General features: G+C 38.4%; 1 protein-coding gene across 5 annotated transcripts in view; it reads left to right on the top strand.

Moving 5' to 3' along the window:
* The window catches only part of LOC126471489 (polyhomeotic-proximal chromatin protein), a 304,690-nt gene that overhangs the window by 278,363 nt on the left and 10,276 nt on the right, over positions 1 to 16,051 (top strand). For all 5 annotated transcript variants that reach the window (XM_050099695.1, XM_050099696.1, XM_050099700.1 and 2 more), the window contains 2 exons: positions 4,994 to 5,106; positions 7,958 to 8,198. In XM_050099695.1, the coding sequence (XP_049955652.1) occupies positions 4,994 to 5,106; positions 7,958 to 8,198 (354 nt within the window). The remainder of the gene's footprint in view (positions 1 to 4,993; positions 5,107 to 7,957; positions 8,199 to 16,051) is intronic.

Here is a 16,051-nt window from a genome sequence, read left to right as displayed (position 1 = left end):
TCATCATCATCGTCATAGCTGTTTCTGACAGATACAGTTTGCTTTTTGTTTTAAAAGATACCTTTACTTCTTGAGTAATCAGTGGCTGCTTTGTATTTGATTAGTTTAAGAGGAAAACAGTATTCAAATAAGGTAAGTACTTTATTAACAAAAGTGTATTGTGTTTCATTCATGCCATGAATACTATACATCATTCCAGTTCATTTGTTTGAGGTGGTCCTAAAATGATCAATTTTTTAATTACTGAGTGCCCACTTGAATTCAGATGTAATAGATTTTGCATCCAGTTCAGTATTAGAATTTAACAAAAGAAGCTGCGTGTCATGATCTGAGAGGTGATTGGGTATTGGTTTTGCAGTGTGAAGTTATCTGTAAGTACTCAGTATACACTTATAATTATCAAGAATTTAGTATGAAATCCTTAACAAATCTGTACCAGTGGTCATAATGATCAGAGAGGCAGAACATGTCAAATGGGTCTGATGAGTCTCTTACCTGTGCAAAAAGGTTTTTCATTAATTATACTCTTTAGTCCTCAAATATTGTTGTGTAATAATGATAGGTGGCTTTTTACCTTGACAGAGTTAAAACTGTGTGGAAATTAACTTTTGTGTGATGGCTGAAAATTGTTAATGAAATGCTGTTTGTGCTGAAGCAATACGCCAGAATTGTGTTGTTTGATTTCTTTCTAAAATTCTTCTAATAAAGTATGGCACTGTAGTTCACTTTTACAGGCTAGGTTGATGACTTGACACGGATTGTGTATTAATTTTTTAGTTTTTTAAAATGAATTAAGTAATCAGTAAAACTATTGTCTTTGAATGTGGAGGCTGACTATTTCCCTTCCCATAAAGTATTCTCTCATTTTTCTCTTTTTCTTTTTTTCCCTGCATGTACAGGCCTTCTGCCAGCCACCTTCATACAAGCAAACCTAAGCAGAAGGTACATTATCACTTGCATTCATTGATGTACATTGTCCACTACAAAACAATCCTAAAACATCAACCAGTTTGCATATAAGGTCAGTACTAATTGAAGAGATGTGTTGAACCTTTTTTTACAGATGAGCAGAGGAAAAATAATAAAAACAGCAAGTCTGAAATTGTCCAGCAATGAAACCGTGTCCAAAAATATTGGAAATGCTTAAGACTATGAAAGTTGCAGTATTGTAATACTTTCAGTTATAGACACACACTTACCTGTTTTAATGAATTTATATCATAAATAGTGTCACAAATGATAGTACAAGGCTGTATACCTCATAAAAAGATAGAAAGAATTACATTGCTTTACATACAAATAGGCAGCTGAAACGTTTTGAAAATCAGAAGAGGCTGTATATTTAGTGTGTGCAGTGACACTGTAAGAGTACAAAAAATGGAATGTCCAATACTTACTAACATTTTATAGATAAAGTGTACCTAACTCCTGCCCACGGAGTGCAACTCCGCAGCCATTTGTAGACTGTAATGGCTTTGCATTGCCTATTATGTAAAAGGCATATTTTTGGTCAGAGTTAATTTAGTCGCAATTGTTACGCAAAGATAAGCATGCATGTGAAATAATTTCACATATAAAAAGTACAGTACTTGCAGTGTAAAATTGGGTAGGCTATGTAAAATGATTGATAGCAGTGTAATAAAACAGAATTTTATCATACAGGCATAATCAGTTTCTTGCCCAACATTACCTTATATTTACTCCGTAATCTACCATCTATTTATTTTAAATACAATTATTACAAAGGTAAAATTTGCTACACTGTTACTTCTTAAAAGTAGAACTCCCTATATTGTACTCCTGTCCTTTCCCCATATGGCCCTCTTCTCTTTTGTTACACATCACATACACACACAACTCAGTTTTGGAGCCTATTATGTAAAAAGTACTAAGTGGGATACACATAATGGAAGGCTTAAAGGTGAGCACTCACTATATAGTTTAGGTGAGGCATTGATTAGTTGACAGGTGCACGATTAAAGTAATTGCTTTTCCATATTCAGATACATTTTACTAATTACACACACTCCATGGAGATGAGCTTGGGTATAGGAACAAGGAAACTTGATGCTTGAATGATTGTATAGATCACTTGAATTGAACTGATGATACTCTCAAGGGAAGCTGCCCATTGCACCCCCGTCATATTTAGTGGTAAGATTGCCTAATGGATAGCCCGCCAAAAACTGAGCACAGATCGTGTGAAAACAGGAAGAATGTATACTGAATTGTGAAAAACAAGCAAAATAGAAACTGTGAATGGTCCAAGTGCAATACTTAGCAAACATCAACAGCCGCAGCGTCATGGTTGTCATGGTGTTGGACGGCGAAGTGGATGAGCCATGTTCATAACTGTATTGAGCCATTTATTTTTCTTTCTTTTTTTTTTTCCATAACATTATGAACTGTCCTTCTGGTCACTGAAATGTTTGTTCTTTCTGTAGTGTTGGTAGTTGTCAAAGTATACATTAGTTATACAAGGGCTGAATGAAAAGTAATGCCTCCACCCTCGTTAATTGGGTTTAGATGGGAATGCTTTAATAAATCAAACTCAGAAATAATTATTAGAATAATATTTCTTAGAATGTGATCTTTAATTACCATTGTTCACTTTTCGGCATAATCACCAGCCAATTGGATAGATTTATGTTAACGACGAAAAAGTTTTCGGAAGCCATCACGGAAGAAGTCGACACTCTGTTTCCACAACCACAGTCTCACAGTTCTCTCAACATCTTCATCAGAAGCATAATGATGTCCCCGCAGATAGTCTTTCATTATTGAGAACAGATGCAAGTCGGGCGGTGCTAAATCTGGACTGTATGGAGGATGTCGTACAGTCGTGAGATTCAGTCTCTGAAGTTGTGCTGTGGTGGCACATGAAGTGTGTGGTTTGGCATTGTCATGCTGCAGGAAAACATTTCCCTTTTCCTTTTGGACCCTTGGTAGCCGTTGTTTCAGAATTTGCACCATTGTGAATACTTTGCACTGTAACAACACAGCTATTCAATGCTAAGGCTTTCCGCCAATGGGAGCTGTTGAGAAGAGGCTACGGAACAAGCCAGTACCTGCCACATGTTGAAGAGTTACGAAGGTGGAGGCATTACTTTTCAGTCAACCCTCATAGAATATGAGTCATGTGGTAAGAATACATTACCATCACAAGTAAATGTGATGAATAGTGAGAGCAGTATGACATAAATGTCTCACAGAAATGAAAACAACAAATAAATGGGTGTGAACTATGTTACAACAAAGGAATTAGTCAAAACTTCCGAAATGGAGCACAACTTCAAAAACATTAAAAACATATGTTTTGACAGAGCACAGAGAAACTGTGTGATTGTAAAACTGTTGCATTCATTTGTTGCAGTTTGTGTGACAAACTATTATGTTTTCATCATTTCCTTGGAAGTGATCACTTTCACATTCAACCGTACACCTAAATCGGGCAGGGAGGCATCTCTCACTCAATTACTAAGCTTACAAATTAGGTGCGTCACTAAGAGATTCCTGTCATATGACACATGTCCTGTCACTAATATGTGTATGGCATTCCAGACGTGTTTTCTGATGACTTGGTTGACTTGTCGCCTTGTCATCAAAAGTTTGTGGGTCCTGTTCAAAAGCCACTTCCTTTGAGCTGCTAATAGCATAGTTGTGCAGAATTGACTGTCATAGGTCCCTTCCTTACACCTCGTTGTTGCAAACGGACTTACACCATGACAGACACAAATTTGAATACAGCGAACAGAAGGGAAGAAAAGAAAATTTGGTACAAGGGAGGTCTGAACACAGCTGGCCCGCTTGACAGTACAACACCGTGACCTCTTAACTACAATCCCATTGCTCTACTAGGCTGCTCTGTATTGCACTTCGTGGCCTTGGAATGTTCACTGTTTCTATTTTGTGTTTTTTTTTCACAGTTCAGTGCACCTTCTTCCTGTTTTCATGCTTGATCTGTATTCAGGTTTTGATGGGCTATCCACTGGGCCCTCTTACCATAAAATATGATTGGGGGGGGGGGGGGGGTGATGAGGAGTTTCCCTTGTCAGTACATGTTTGAATACAGTGATGGCAGTGTGTGAATATGCTGAATCCCACTTCATAAGTGGATACTGTGTAGGCAAGCAGTGGAGGTATTATCATGTGGGAATGTTTTACACAGTAAATGGGGGCCACACAGGAATAGTGCCATAGTTTTGCCAGTGAACAATATGGGAACCCACCTCACTTTGAGCATATGTTTGTATATCTGGAACATGTCATTGGCAAAATGTCCATTAGTAAAAAATGCACCATGCATCACTCTGAATGTTTTGAAATACTGTGATGAATACTCTGTCTGCTCCTTTGCTCACCACGACTGACGAGAGAGAGAGAGAGAGAGAGAGAGAGAGAGAGAGAGAGAGAGAGAGAGAGAGAACATTATTTTTTGGATTTGGTTGTTACTTCTCAGTGAAAAATGTAGTCAGATACATTGAAATGTTAAGTGGGTTGGTCACCAAATTGATAGTAATGACTCCGGATGATTGAAACCACTGAGTTTACTAGCAATTATTGTTCATTCTCATTCTCCTCTGTTCTGTTATGTCTCACTACTTACTTTCTTTTCAAAAAGACAAGTAATATGGCATATTTAATGACATCATATTATTTTCTGCTGGGACCATTACTTATTTTACATCCTGAGGTTAGGTTTAGCAATTTGCAGTGTGTTCTAGTAATCCATCAATTCCGTTTGTAGACATTTTTTAGTTGTTTAACTGCATAAAATTTAGTTTCATGCATCCATGTAGTTTTATATGTTGTGATGAAGACAAATTTTTAATTTTAAAGAAATGCATGTTTTATATGATTTATTGTTACATGACAGAGCGAGTTACAAGAATAGAAATTTTGTGGGCATCACATTTTCTTAGCATTAAAATGTGTGCACATACTTCAAAAATATTTTTGTCATAGTAAACTTAATCCTAATTTTTAATTCCAGCTCATCCAAGCTGCATAGTCGGAAAAAACAGTGGGAAGGAAAAACCACAGTTAAGTCAATGGGTTTGCCATGGCTGTAAATTGTGTGCTTTCTGCTTTGAGACAAGTGAAAATGTGAGTAAAAAGATATGTGAGTATTTATTGCTTTAATTGCTTGAAGTGCTACTTTATCTTGTTACTCAGTTCCTGTGTGGCACATTCTGTAACAGTTACAGTATCCAGAAAATTTATTCTGTTTTATCTGATCATTGCACATAAAGTTTTGAAGCATTCCAAAGTCAAAAGTTTTCAGTATTTTGTCATTTTGTTTTTAGAAAAATATGTTGTGAAGATTTTGAAATAAATTTCACTAATACATATTTTATACATGGAATGTGTGTTTCCTTTGTCTTGCTCCACCGTGCTTCACACTACTCGGTTAGCAAATCATATAAGTAGTGTTTGAAAACAATCTTTTGCATCATCTGTAACAAGTTGGGACATTTTAATCACTGCTACAGGCATATCTGCACCTGAAAACAATTACCATGCACTTTATTCAATTTTATTGCAATTTGATGTACATATCATGCAGACTAATATTACATTAGATGTACAGGGTGATTATAATTAAACATTCACTACCTGAGACAGTGTAGATGGAAAACTATTGACCTTATAGGTACCAAACTTTATGTGAATGATGTTCAGACTTGTGTTATTAGTAGTGTTAGTGTTATGACTTCTGTTAAATGCTGGCAATTATACTGTGACATAGGGTTGAAACACAAGCATCAATGTGCATTACAATTGCAGACAGGCAACATGAGTGTGGACAAAATGAGCAGGGCTTCACTCCTAAAGCTGTTCCATCAAAACAATGGCAATAGTGCTGCTGCTCTTTGTGAGTTATCAGTACATTAAAGAAATATGAAGACATTCTCTTTCCACACTGGGATTGAAGAACACAATTTGGAAGTTTGCATTAAATGGCGATTTGAGAATGGCTTGCCGGGAGGCTGATGGCCAATTGTGCCACAAATTTTTCAAGAATTTATTGTTACTGCGGCGAAGAATGCTGGATGCAATCTGCAATTCTCGAACAGTGCACGAGCTGTGTCATGACAGTTAAACATTCCATGGTCCACCGTTCAAAAATGCTGCGAACAGTTATGAAATGGTATCTGTAGTGGAGTTCCAGGTTGTTGTGGATGCAGGTGGCAGTCACATTAAATGACCAGAAGGAGATTTTCACTCTGCAGCGGAGTGTGCGCTGATATGAAACTTCCTGGCAGATTAAAACTGTGTGCCCGACCGAGACTCGAACTCGGGACCTTTGCCTTTCTCGGGCAAGTGCTCTACCATCTGAGCTACCAAAGCACGACTCACGCCCGGTACTCTCAGCTTTACTTCTGCCAGTATCTCGTCTCCTACCTTCCAAACTTTACAGAAGCTCTCCTGTGAACCTTGCACTACTAGCACTCCTGAAAGAAAGGATATTGCGGAGACATGGCTTAGCCACAGCCTGGGTAGCTCAGATGGTAGAGCACTTGCCCGCGAAAGGCAAAGGTCCCGAGTTCGAGTCTCGGTCGGGCACACAGTTTTAATATGCCAGGAAGTTTCACATTAAATGACGTTTGTAATCTGGAAAGTAAATATGGTAAACTATTAACAAATGTCTCTTGTGTAAAAATTAAATGTTTCTTTCAATGATTCTTTCAATGGTTTATTCATTATTTTCTCTTCCTCATGTCCTTACAACATTTCATTGTCTACAATCGCTTGTGATGGGGTCCCTCTCAGATCAGGAAAGTTTAATTATGACCACCCTGTACGTGCTGGTGATAGCATGCAGAGCACGTGGTACTGATAATTATTGTGTAGGCTATAATATCTTAGTCAGTAAAAAGTCAGTTATTACTTCATAAGTTTTTGCATTTTTTGATATGAGGATAGTAGTGATATTTTTGGTAAATTGACATTCGTTTGCATAGTTTGTTATGCAGAATTACTTGCTGATTACAGTACGACTACCATGAAAAGAATATGCGATTTGAATCACTTTCTGAGGTTGAGCCACACAAACAAGTCAAGCAGCTTCCAGTTCCTATCCTTTGGAGGTTACTGGTGATACTGCGATGGAAAAACATCCTAATTATCAGAGCGAATTGTCTGCTTTGTGTCCAATCTTTAGCTACAGTCTTCTGACCACATATTTTTTGTACCAGCGACTAAGAATTTCCAACATTTGCACTATGCCTTAGACATGATTGTTACCCATATATGGCTTTGACTAGCATGTAGGCTTCATTACAAAATGGAATAGTTACTCAGCTCGCTATATTTGTGCACTGTGGATGCCAGCTTAGTGAATTTGCTACCTTCTGCTCCTTTATTGGTCAAGGGTACCAGTGTGGTACAGTGTCGGAAGACATAATCTTCAAACTCTCAAAGTTTAAATGTGCAGAAGCATTACTAGAAAACCCTTAAGTCACTGACAAATTTGGTTTTATATCTCACCAACACATTTTTATGCATATTAAATCCAAATTTTCTCATTTATGTGCAGTATCGATCTTCTGTCACCCGTTGCTTCCGTTACTCAAAGAGCACTGAGCAAAAATAATTGTATGCACACAAATAAAAACAAGTTAATGAAACAAGGGCAACATGTACTAGTTTACAATACAGGCTTTCAAAGAAGTTGCTGGGCACCCAAAGTCAACTGTGATGGCCTGGCAGATTTTGATTTTGATGTGTATTACTCTCTAGGAAACTAGTCTTAAAAATTAGTTTTCCTTTGTTTGTGTATTCTAATAATATTTGAAGTGATCTTTTGTGAGGGCAGTCTCTAGATTTTTAAATACGTTTTCTCTGGTATTGCAAAGCTGTGATAATGAGTCTTATGAGTTATTGTCAGAATGAATGTCCAGTTCCTTTACAGTGAAACTGTGTGTGGTATCTACAGTTTGTTTCTGTGTTGCAGGAAGCAATGGCAGTTTGTGTGGAGTGTGGAGATGCATACCATTTGACATGTCACAACCCACCTATAACTGAAGAACAATGGCATACTAAGTGGCTGTGTTCTTCTTGTGATGATATTGACAAGGCTGATATCAAGCCTCCTGTTGATATCAAACCACCTGTTGACATCAAGCCTCCTGTCGATATTAAGCCACCTCTCGATATCAAGCCGCCTCTGGATATCAAACCAACAATATCGAAAGGTAATTCATTTGTCACCCCTTATTTTTGTTCCGTTAGCTTCGTAGTGCACCTGTTAAATGTTGAAGTTGATATGACCTCTTCCCATCAAAATTGTAGACAGAATTTCAATTTGTCACCTATGACTTAAGTGCTGTCTCTGTGTAAATATTCCCATCTGCTGTTACAAAGGGTTTATTTACTTACAATTTGCCAGTCAATTTTTGGTTCCATGTCAACAGCAGTTTAACATAGTACTGAAAGAGGCTATAATCTGTATGTGTGTTGACAAGTTTGTTTGAATATGATGTCACAGTAGGAATAGCAATACTTGTTTTATGAGAAATATAGACTGCTGCTCACCATAAGAGATGATGTTGAATCGCAGACAGGAAAACCAAAGCGACTACTAAACATATAAGCTTTTGTTAACCAAAAGACCATTCTCTCTCTCTCTCTCTCTCTCTCTCTCTCTCTCTCTCTCTCTCTCTCTCTCTCTGTGTGTGTGTGTGTGTGTGTGTGTGTGTGTGTGTGTGTGTGTGTGTGTGTGTGTGTGTTTTGTCTACTTTAGGAGGCGGCCTTTTGGCCAAAAGCTCGCATGTTTAGCAGGCTTTTTGTTGTGCCTGTGTGTGACTTAAAATCTTCTGTACAAAGTGAGTAGCAGCATATCCTTTTCAAAATATTGTCATTATTCCATCCTGGATCATTCATTGTTTGAATACTCATTTTAATATTACAAAAGCATGCTTAAAGAAAATTGGCTAGTTGTCATTTTTTCAAAGATTTAATGCTGTTATTGTCTGTTAACAAAATATATGAAACACTGGACTTCCAGTAGGTTAGAATGCCAACACCTGCCAGAAAATCCATCTTATGTGAATGGAATGATTTTCTACTGTCTGATGCAATTGCAAAGTGGTGGCATTAGTGATTCTTTTTGGCTTAGATTTTTCCAAAAGTAGACACAGTAGTACTGTGAAATCCAATAGCTTCGATTAGAGACTGAATGAATGAAAATTCTTGGTTGATTGGTATAGTGATTTGCAAATGCAGCTCATGTTTGAAAGAGAATATGATTTTTCACCAAAAACATTTGAATCAAGTGCGAGGAATGTGATGGAAATGCCAATTTCCTGTTGTCCGCAAGTCAAGTCTCTTGCGCTACATAGAATCACGTAGGTGACAGAGGACATCCTCTTTGGTGATTGGTTGACCCTGTGGTGCGTACTTGTGGTATACCACACAGTTGGAGTCAAAGAAAACAATCAGCATCACTTTGACATTGCTGCGCAGTTTGTGGGCCTTCTTTGGTCTTGGTGATGAGAAATGCTTCCATTGTGACGACTGGGATTTTGTTTCCTGTTTGTACCCGTACATCCAGGACTTGTCACAAGTGGTGATGGTGTTCATGAAGTCGGGGTCACTGGTTGTGGAGTCCAGCGTGTCCTGTGAGACTTCAAACACGAAGTTGCTTTTACTCCACTGTCAGCATCATGACTTTCTCTGACACTGTCTTCAGGGCGAAGTCTTTGGTCTCAGTGGAATCTGCCAAAAGAACGCTGATGTCCACCTCACTCACAGTTTCTCCGATAGTCACGCGATGGTCTCGTATCACCACAGCGTTCAGTTTGGCAGTGACCTGTTCGTTTCTGCGTGTTGGTGGCTGACCTGAGAGTGGTTTGCTTCCACCAATGTGCAGCCGACTTTAAAACAGTTCTATCACACTTTAGTCTGTGCAATGCCCATAGCGTTGTCACTGAAAGCCATCTGAATCTTCCAAATGGTTTCCACCTGACGATCGCCCAGTTTCTGGCAAAATTTGTTGCAGCAGGTCTGCTCCAATCGTTCTGTCATTTCCCTTGCAATGAAAAACTGACACAAGCACTACATACTACCTTACTCAACTGCTGCTTGCCTGCAACTGACACTATTGTCAGGTGGGAGAAAATTCACGCATGTGCACGAAGGTTCAAGGTCGGCTCATAAAAGCGCACTAGATTCAGATCAGATCAGGTGTTCGCAAAAAAAATATGGTTGGGTACTTTTCTAACAGACCTTTTGCACTCTATAAACCCATGTGTAACATACTTAAGTACTGGTGGACTATATGGGATTCATGTATTGAACTAATGGGGGACGTTGAGAGAGTGCATACAGAGGAGGACAGAGCAAATGAGTTGCCCAATTCATGGAAGTGTGTTAGTAATGCTGCGACATTTGGAAGCAGATGCTCTTAAGAAAGACACTTAACAGTTTTTGAAAACCGTCTAAGGAATTCCAGAATTAATTGGGAATACTAACTTGGACAGTGACATTTAAATAATTTATAAATGCAATATTTGATATGTGGTACCAAGGAAATTAGCCTCTGCCTTTAAATTTCATCCATGAATTAGGCAATTCATTTGTTTTGGTATACACACTTAATATCCCCCATAAATCCACAGATTTTGTGTGTCTCTTTAAGTTTAATAGTTGCATGCCAGTGCCTCATTTAAACTGTAGCAAAATCGTTACAACTTTCTTTAATCACATAAATAACAACCTTTACCAGTTTCAGTCATACAGTGTTTGTCTGTAGATTCTATTTGTAGTGATGAATAGAATCTGGAGATAGCCAATGATGGGCCAGTAATAAGTATTATAGTACAAATATGACAATGGCTGCAAAGAAGCAGATTAATATGATGGCTGATGAACAAAGACTGAGACTTTTTTTTTTTTTTTTTTTTTTTTTTTTTTTTTTTTTTTCCCCCCCCCAAAGTACTCCCTTTCTACTCAAATCCGCTTTTATAGAGCATCAGCCAGTTCTCGAACATGTGGTGCAGACCATTCTGTCAGGTCCTTCAGAATTGCCTGAGTTTCCTTACTCACTGCCTCAGAATGGGGGAGGTGCAAGATCTGGTTTGTAAGGTGGATGTGGTACACAGGTAATGATGAATAGAGCCAGAAGCAGCACAACTTCATGACAGTGCACAGCCTCAGGTCGCAAATGAAGTCTCCACTCAGTCAAAGAAAGTTCTGGTCATTTCTTTACATTGTGCTTCCTCAGTTTAGCCATCACTGATGTGTAGTATTCTGCTGTAACAGTAGTCTCAGGGAGAATTGCATGCTGGTAATACATTCTGTGATCACCATCATTTTCCATACAGATGGAAGAACTTCCACCATTTTTGGTGTCGGAGAACCTGGCGATTTCCGCACTGCTGGCTCGATTTCCGCACTGCTGGCTCGATTTCCGCACTGCTGGCTCGATTTCCGCACTGCTGGCTCGATTTCCGCACTGCTGGCTCGATTTCCGCACTGCTGGCTCGATTTTTATCAGGATCGTAATGATGCAGTTGTGACTTAACATCAGTGATAATCGATTCCAGAAACATGTCCCCTCCATCAGCAAGCAGATACACCATGTCATGGCTTGTCACTATTCACACAGACTTCTATTTAGTAGTTGACAGATGTGGCACCTAATGGGCACAGAGACAAATCATATGGAGATGATCATGCATAATCGTGAAGACTCTGCTTTATGAAATTCATAACACTTCCCTGAGGTTACATAATGTTATCAGCCAGTCCTCACGGACAATCACAGCAGCTGTGTTGACATTAACTTCAGCCACAACAGAAGCCAAAACACTTCGTCCACTTTGCTTAACACAGACAAGTTGGCCTCTTTTGAAGTCCTTGAACCATCTAAACACTGTTGCATGAGGTGCTGCATCACCACCATAAAATTGCTGCAGCTTTTTGTAAGTTTCAATGGCTGTATGGTTTAAACACTCACAGTATTTCATTGCACTGTTCTACTCCTTGTGTGTCACCTGCATTGTTTGCTATGTGAAATGTATAGAGCGTCAACAAAGTAGAGCATGACTACCAATACGAGAATGCTGCTGCCTGTGGGCATTATATATAGAAACCCGCTCTTTTCAAATATTTGTGGTACAGATAGTTTCCTATCACAGAAGCTACAAGGAAAAAAAAAGTCTTGGCCTTTGTTGAATCCCCCCTTGTATGTCAGTCACTAGTCTCAGTAGACACAGTACCGCTTTTTCCAGAAACTTTATCGACATAATTTTTGCTTTAATTGAATTTTATATTTTTAAAAGGCGGTTGGTCCATAATTATGTGATTTTGAGTGTGCCGTTGCTTGAGATACTACGTATGAAACTGCATGACATCAATACTTCCAGTGCTATGGATGAGTTAACTTGTCATGTTGCGCTCTTCCCAGGTGCTGAGGACATTTTTGAATGCAGTCTCAAGTGTTTTCCTTAAGCACTATTGACGTGTTTACATATCCCTTTCTGCCACCTCTCTGTGATGTGGACAAGTTACTTCCATATCGCAGTGAATAAAAAAGTTTCGAGTATTTGCCCCTTTGCAAGTTATCATTTTCCGAAAAAACTTGGTTTCGATATCTTCAAATGTTTATGAAATATGACCATTGGTGTGACCATGTTTCCTGTTATGCGGGGAATATAACGACCAATATCTCGAGAATATTGTTGTGCTCAGTTATAAATGAAATTTTGGTATTTTGTGTACATTTCATACACAGCAATGTACAGGCTAAAATCAACCATACAGAAAGTTTACTCAGTGCATTTTTACCTCTGCAAACTCTTTAAATTTTTTTTTGCAGTGCATTACACATCACAGTAACTGTGATGAATAACAAAATGAAATTCAGTCCTTTATTGAGCTGATACGATGTCAAAAATAAATTTTTTTTCACCTAATAGTTTTCTTAAAAGCAAAAAATAAATATTTCATGGTGTCCAGAATGTTGTCTTTTCAGCACAGGTAGCAGCATTAGGTGAATAGTGCAGCGATGATAAGTCGTGCTTGGTACGGACTGCAGAAATTAAGTCTGTAATAGTCAAATGGTCAAATGGTTAAAGGGGTATCAGTCCATCAGTTAATGTACATTCTATAGGATTCTGACAAATTGTTATTTTTATCAGTCAACGACTCTTACCCTTTTAAAAGTAAAGAGGTATTACAGTCGTTACTTGTGCCCCTTTGAAAATAAAGCTTTGATAACAGCACTGACAATGCTGTGTATCATTTAATACTTTCTCCTCACACCACGTCTGTCAGGTATTTTGAATACACAATAGAAAGACTTATACTGGCATAATGTGTCCTAACATCAGGGGGAAGGCAAGAAGAGTCCAAATGAAGTGTGCTCATTTATACCACAAGAATACAGTAAACTTCATCTATTCTCAGATGACTGCCCAGATCAGAATAGAAATCTCTTGGCAGATCTCTGTTGGACCTAACAGGTACTGGGACAATCAACAAAATTTGAAATCACTTTCTACTGATAGGACACAGTTTCTTGACCATACAGTAGAGATTTTGGCATTATAAAAAGGAAACAAGGACAAAGTGCATGCTGTGAGAAGTTCTTAAAAGTTCTGAACAGGGAAAATTTTGTGTTTGATACTTGATTTCAAGTCACGGTGGCAGCCGTACTACAGGAAAATGAGAATTTCTGAGGAAACTGGAAGTATTGGAAAATGAGGAATGGTGATATTCTCTGTCAGCACTTTTTCACAGACTGTTTTTGATGACACAAGAAAGCATTGTATTACAGCCCGTATAGTGAGAGACATGTTAGTATCAGCCTGACAAGCACTTAACCTTTCTATGAAAAAATTCTGTAGTGGCCCGTACAGAATGGCAATCAAGAAGATGACTCAGTGGACTGTCAAACGCTGATTGTTGCTGTGGAATGACGCATTGGTATTGCGAAATGTAGAACTGTGCCTGTTAGCCAATTGTTACAGACTACATTTATAGGTCCCCCCCCTCCCCCTCCTCCTCCCCCTCCTCCTCCCCCTCCTCCCCCTCCTCCCCCTCCTCCCCCTCCTCCCCCTCCTCCTCCTACTCCTCCTACTCCTCCTCCTCCTCCTCCTCCTCCTCCTCCTCCTCCTCCTTACACCCCAGTGGTGTGGTTTAAATTTTCAGTGAAAACTGTTTTCACATAATTGGGATTCTTGTTTTGTTTGTTTTGAGTCAGTCGCTTTGAAGGACATGGGAGCTTATATTGTAGACTGAAGGGGTGTTGATGCTTTAATAACTAGTACAAAGAAGAGGGTCTACTGGCAGGTTGGGTGGAGTAAGATAATCATTTTAAAAAATATTGAGACTCCCTGGGAAACATACACTACATTGATATGGACCCACAGTAATTTCGGAGAGTCAGTGCCCTTGAAAAGGAGTGTGTGAATTCAGTATATCAGTTTCCAGCTTTTAATGATTAATTACATTATCAAAATATAACATTAGAAATAAATCTCTTGTTTAACAATCACATTTGCATCGTATAACCCATATAAAGTTGTTATGCAGAGTTCCCATAAAAGTGTATCAGTTGATTTAAGGCCATCATAAAAATATTAGATTCAGTGTGTGTGTGTGTGTGTGTGTGTGTGTGTGTGTGTGTGTGTGTGTGTGTGTGTGTGTGTGTGTGGGCGGGAGGGGGGGGGGGTGTCATTACGTTTCTGTTACAAGACTGTTACTTCTATTACCTGCCACCATATTTGTGTGCATTGGTTAAATTTTGTTGTTGAAGTCCTTATGATTTAATATATCATCAATTTACTCACTGTTACATACAAAGTTTTCATTAAAGTCCTTACAAATCATGTTAGCGCTATTGTGGAAAACAAATGGCTCATACAATAAGCTGGATTCTACAGCGGTTGGAAAGCAATTCACTGTATGTATACCCAGCATGAAGCAGTTAATCACGCTAATGAATATGAAATGCCATTATGTGTAACTCTTATAGACTTTGAAAAAGGCTTTGGCTTCTGTCAGCTTAATTGCTCTTATACAGAACCTGACAGAACAAGGTGTGGAGATAAAGTACATAAATATTTTATGTAATATCTATGATATCTTAATGGCTTCTGTCAGCATAGGAAAACACTTGAGAAAATTTTCAATTGGAAAGGGAGTAAAGCAGTATGACCGTATATTCCTGAAACTATTTATAGCAGTCCCTAAGACAACTGTGTCCAGAACTAACTGAAAAAAAAGATAAATTAGGAAAAATGGGAGAAGATTCACTAACTTGAGATTTCCAGATGACTCACTTCCCGGCCAACAGTATGCTGCAATTGCAGTCCTTTTTAGATTTACTTTCATTCGAATTGGTCTGTAGTGAGGTGGTCCTCCAGGATGTGGATCATAAAGGGTTTATCAGATAGTTGCTATAAAGTGGGCTTTAAAATAACATTTGATCAAAACAAATACTATGCACCAAAAGTTGATAACTGCAAGACAAATAATATTGAACAACTACTGTCTAAAAATGTTAACAAATATGTTTACCTGGGACAGTTAATAAGTACCCAGGGAGACTTAAAACCCTGAAATTTTTCATTGAAACAAGATAGGTTGTAGGGTTTAAGGAAGAGATTCAAATTTTTTAAATCTAATATTGCCAACATAATTAGGAAAAAGGTTGTTTTCGAACACTGTGTTCTTTCTGAACTAACATATGACTCTGAAATTTGATTTTGAATGAGCTTTTGAGAAGAAAACGTAGAACACCTCGGAGCTGTTGAAAGGTTGGAAAACACTGGAAAAGAAGTGAAGACATATGAGCAATAATAGTAGTTCAGGGTGTTGTGGAAATGGTACAAGCTGGGAAAAAAAAGGCAGGACATAACACATGAATAAATGATGAAAGATAGACATAGGCATTAGTAGAGTGAAGTTCCAGAGAAAGACAAAGACTGCAAGGCAGACCACCTGACTGTCGGGATAAAGAACTGAAGAAAGTCACAGGCTTCAACCAGCAGAGGGCAGCAGGAGAGAGAGGTGTTTGAACAGTGATTGAAATTGTATGTTA

This window comes from Schistocerca serialis, chromosome 3 (genome assembly GCF_023864345.2).
Source record: "Schistocerca serialis cubense isolate TAMUIC-IGC-003099 chromosome 3, iqSchSeri2.2, whole genome shotgun sequence".
NCBI lineage: Eukaryota > Metazoa > Arthropoda > Insecta > Orthoptera > Acrididae > Schistocerca > Schistocerca serialis.
This window is presented reverse-complemented; position numbering and strand designations above follow the sequence as displayed.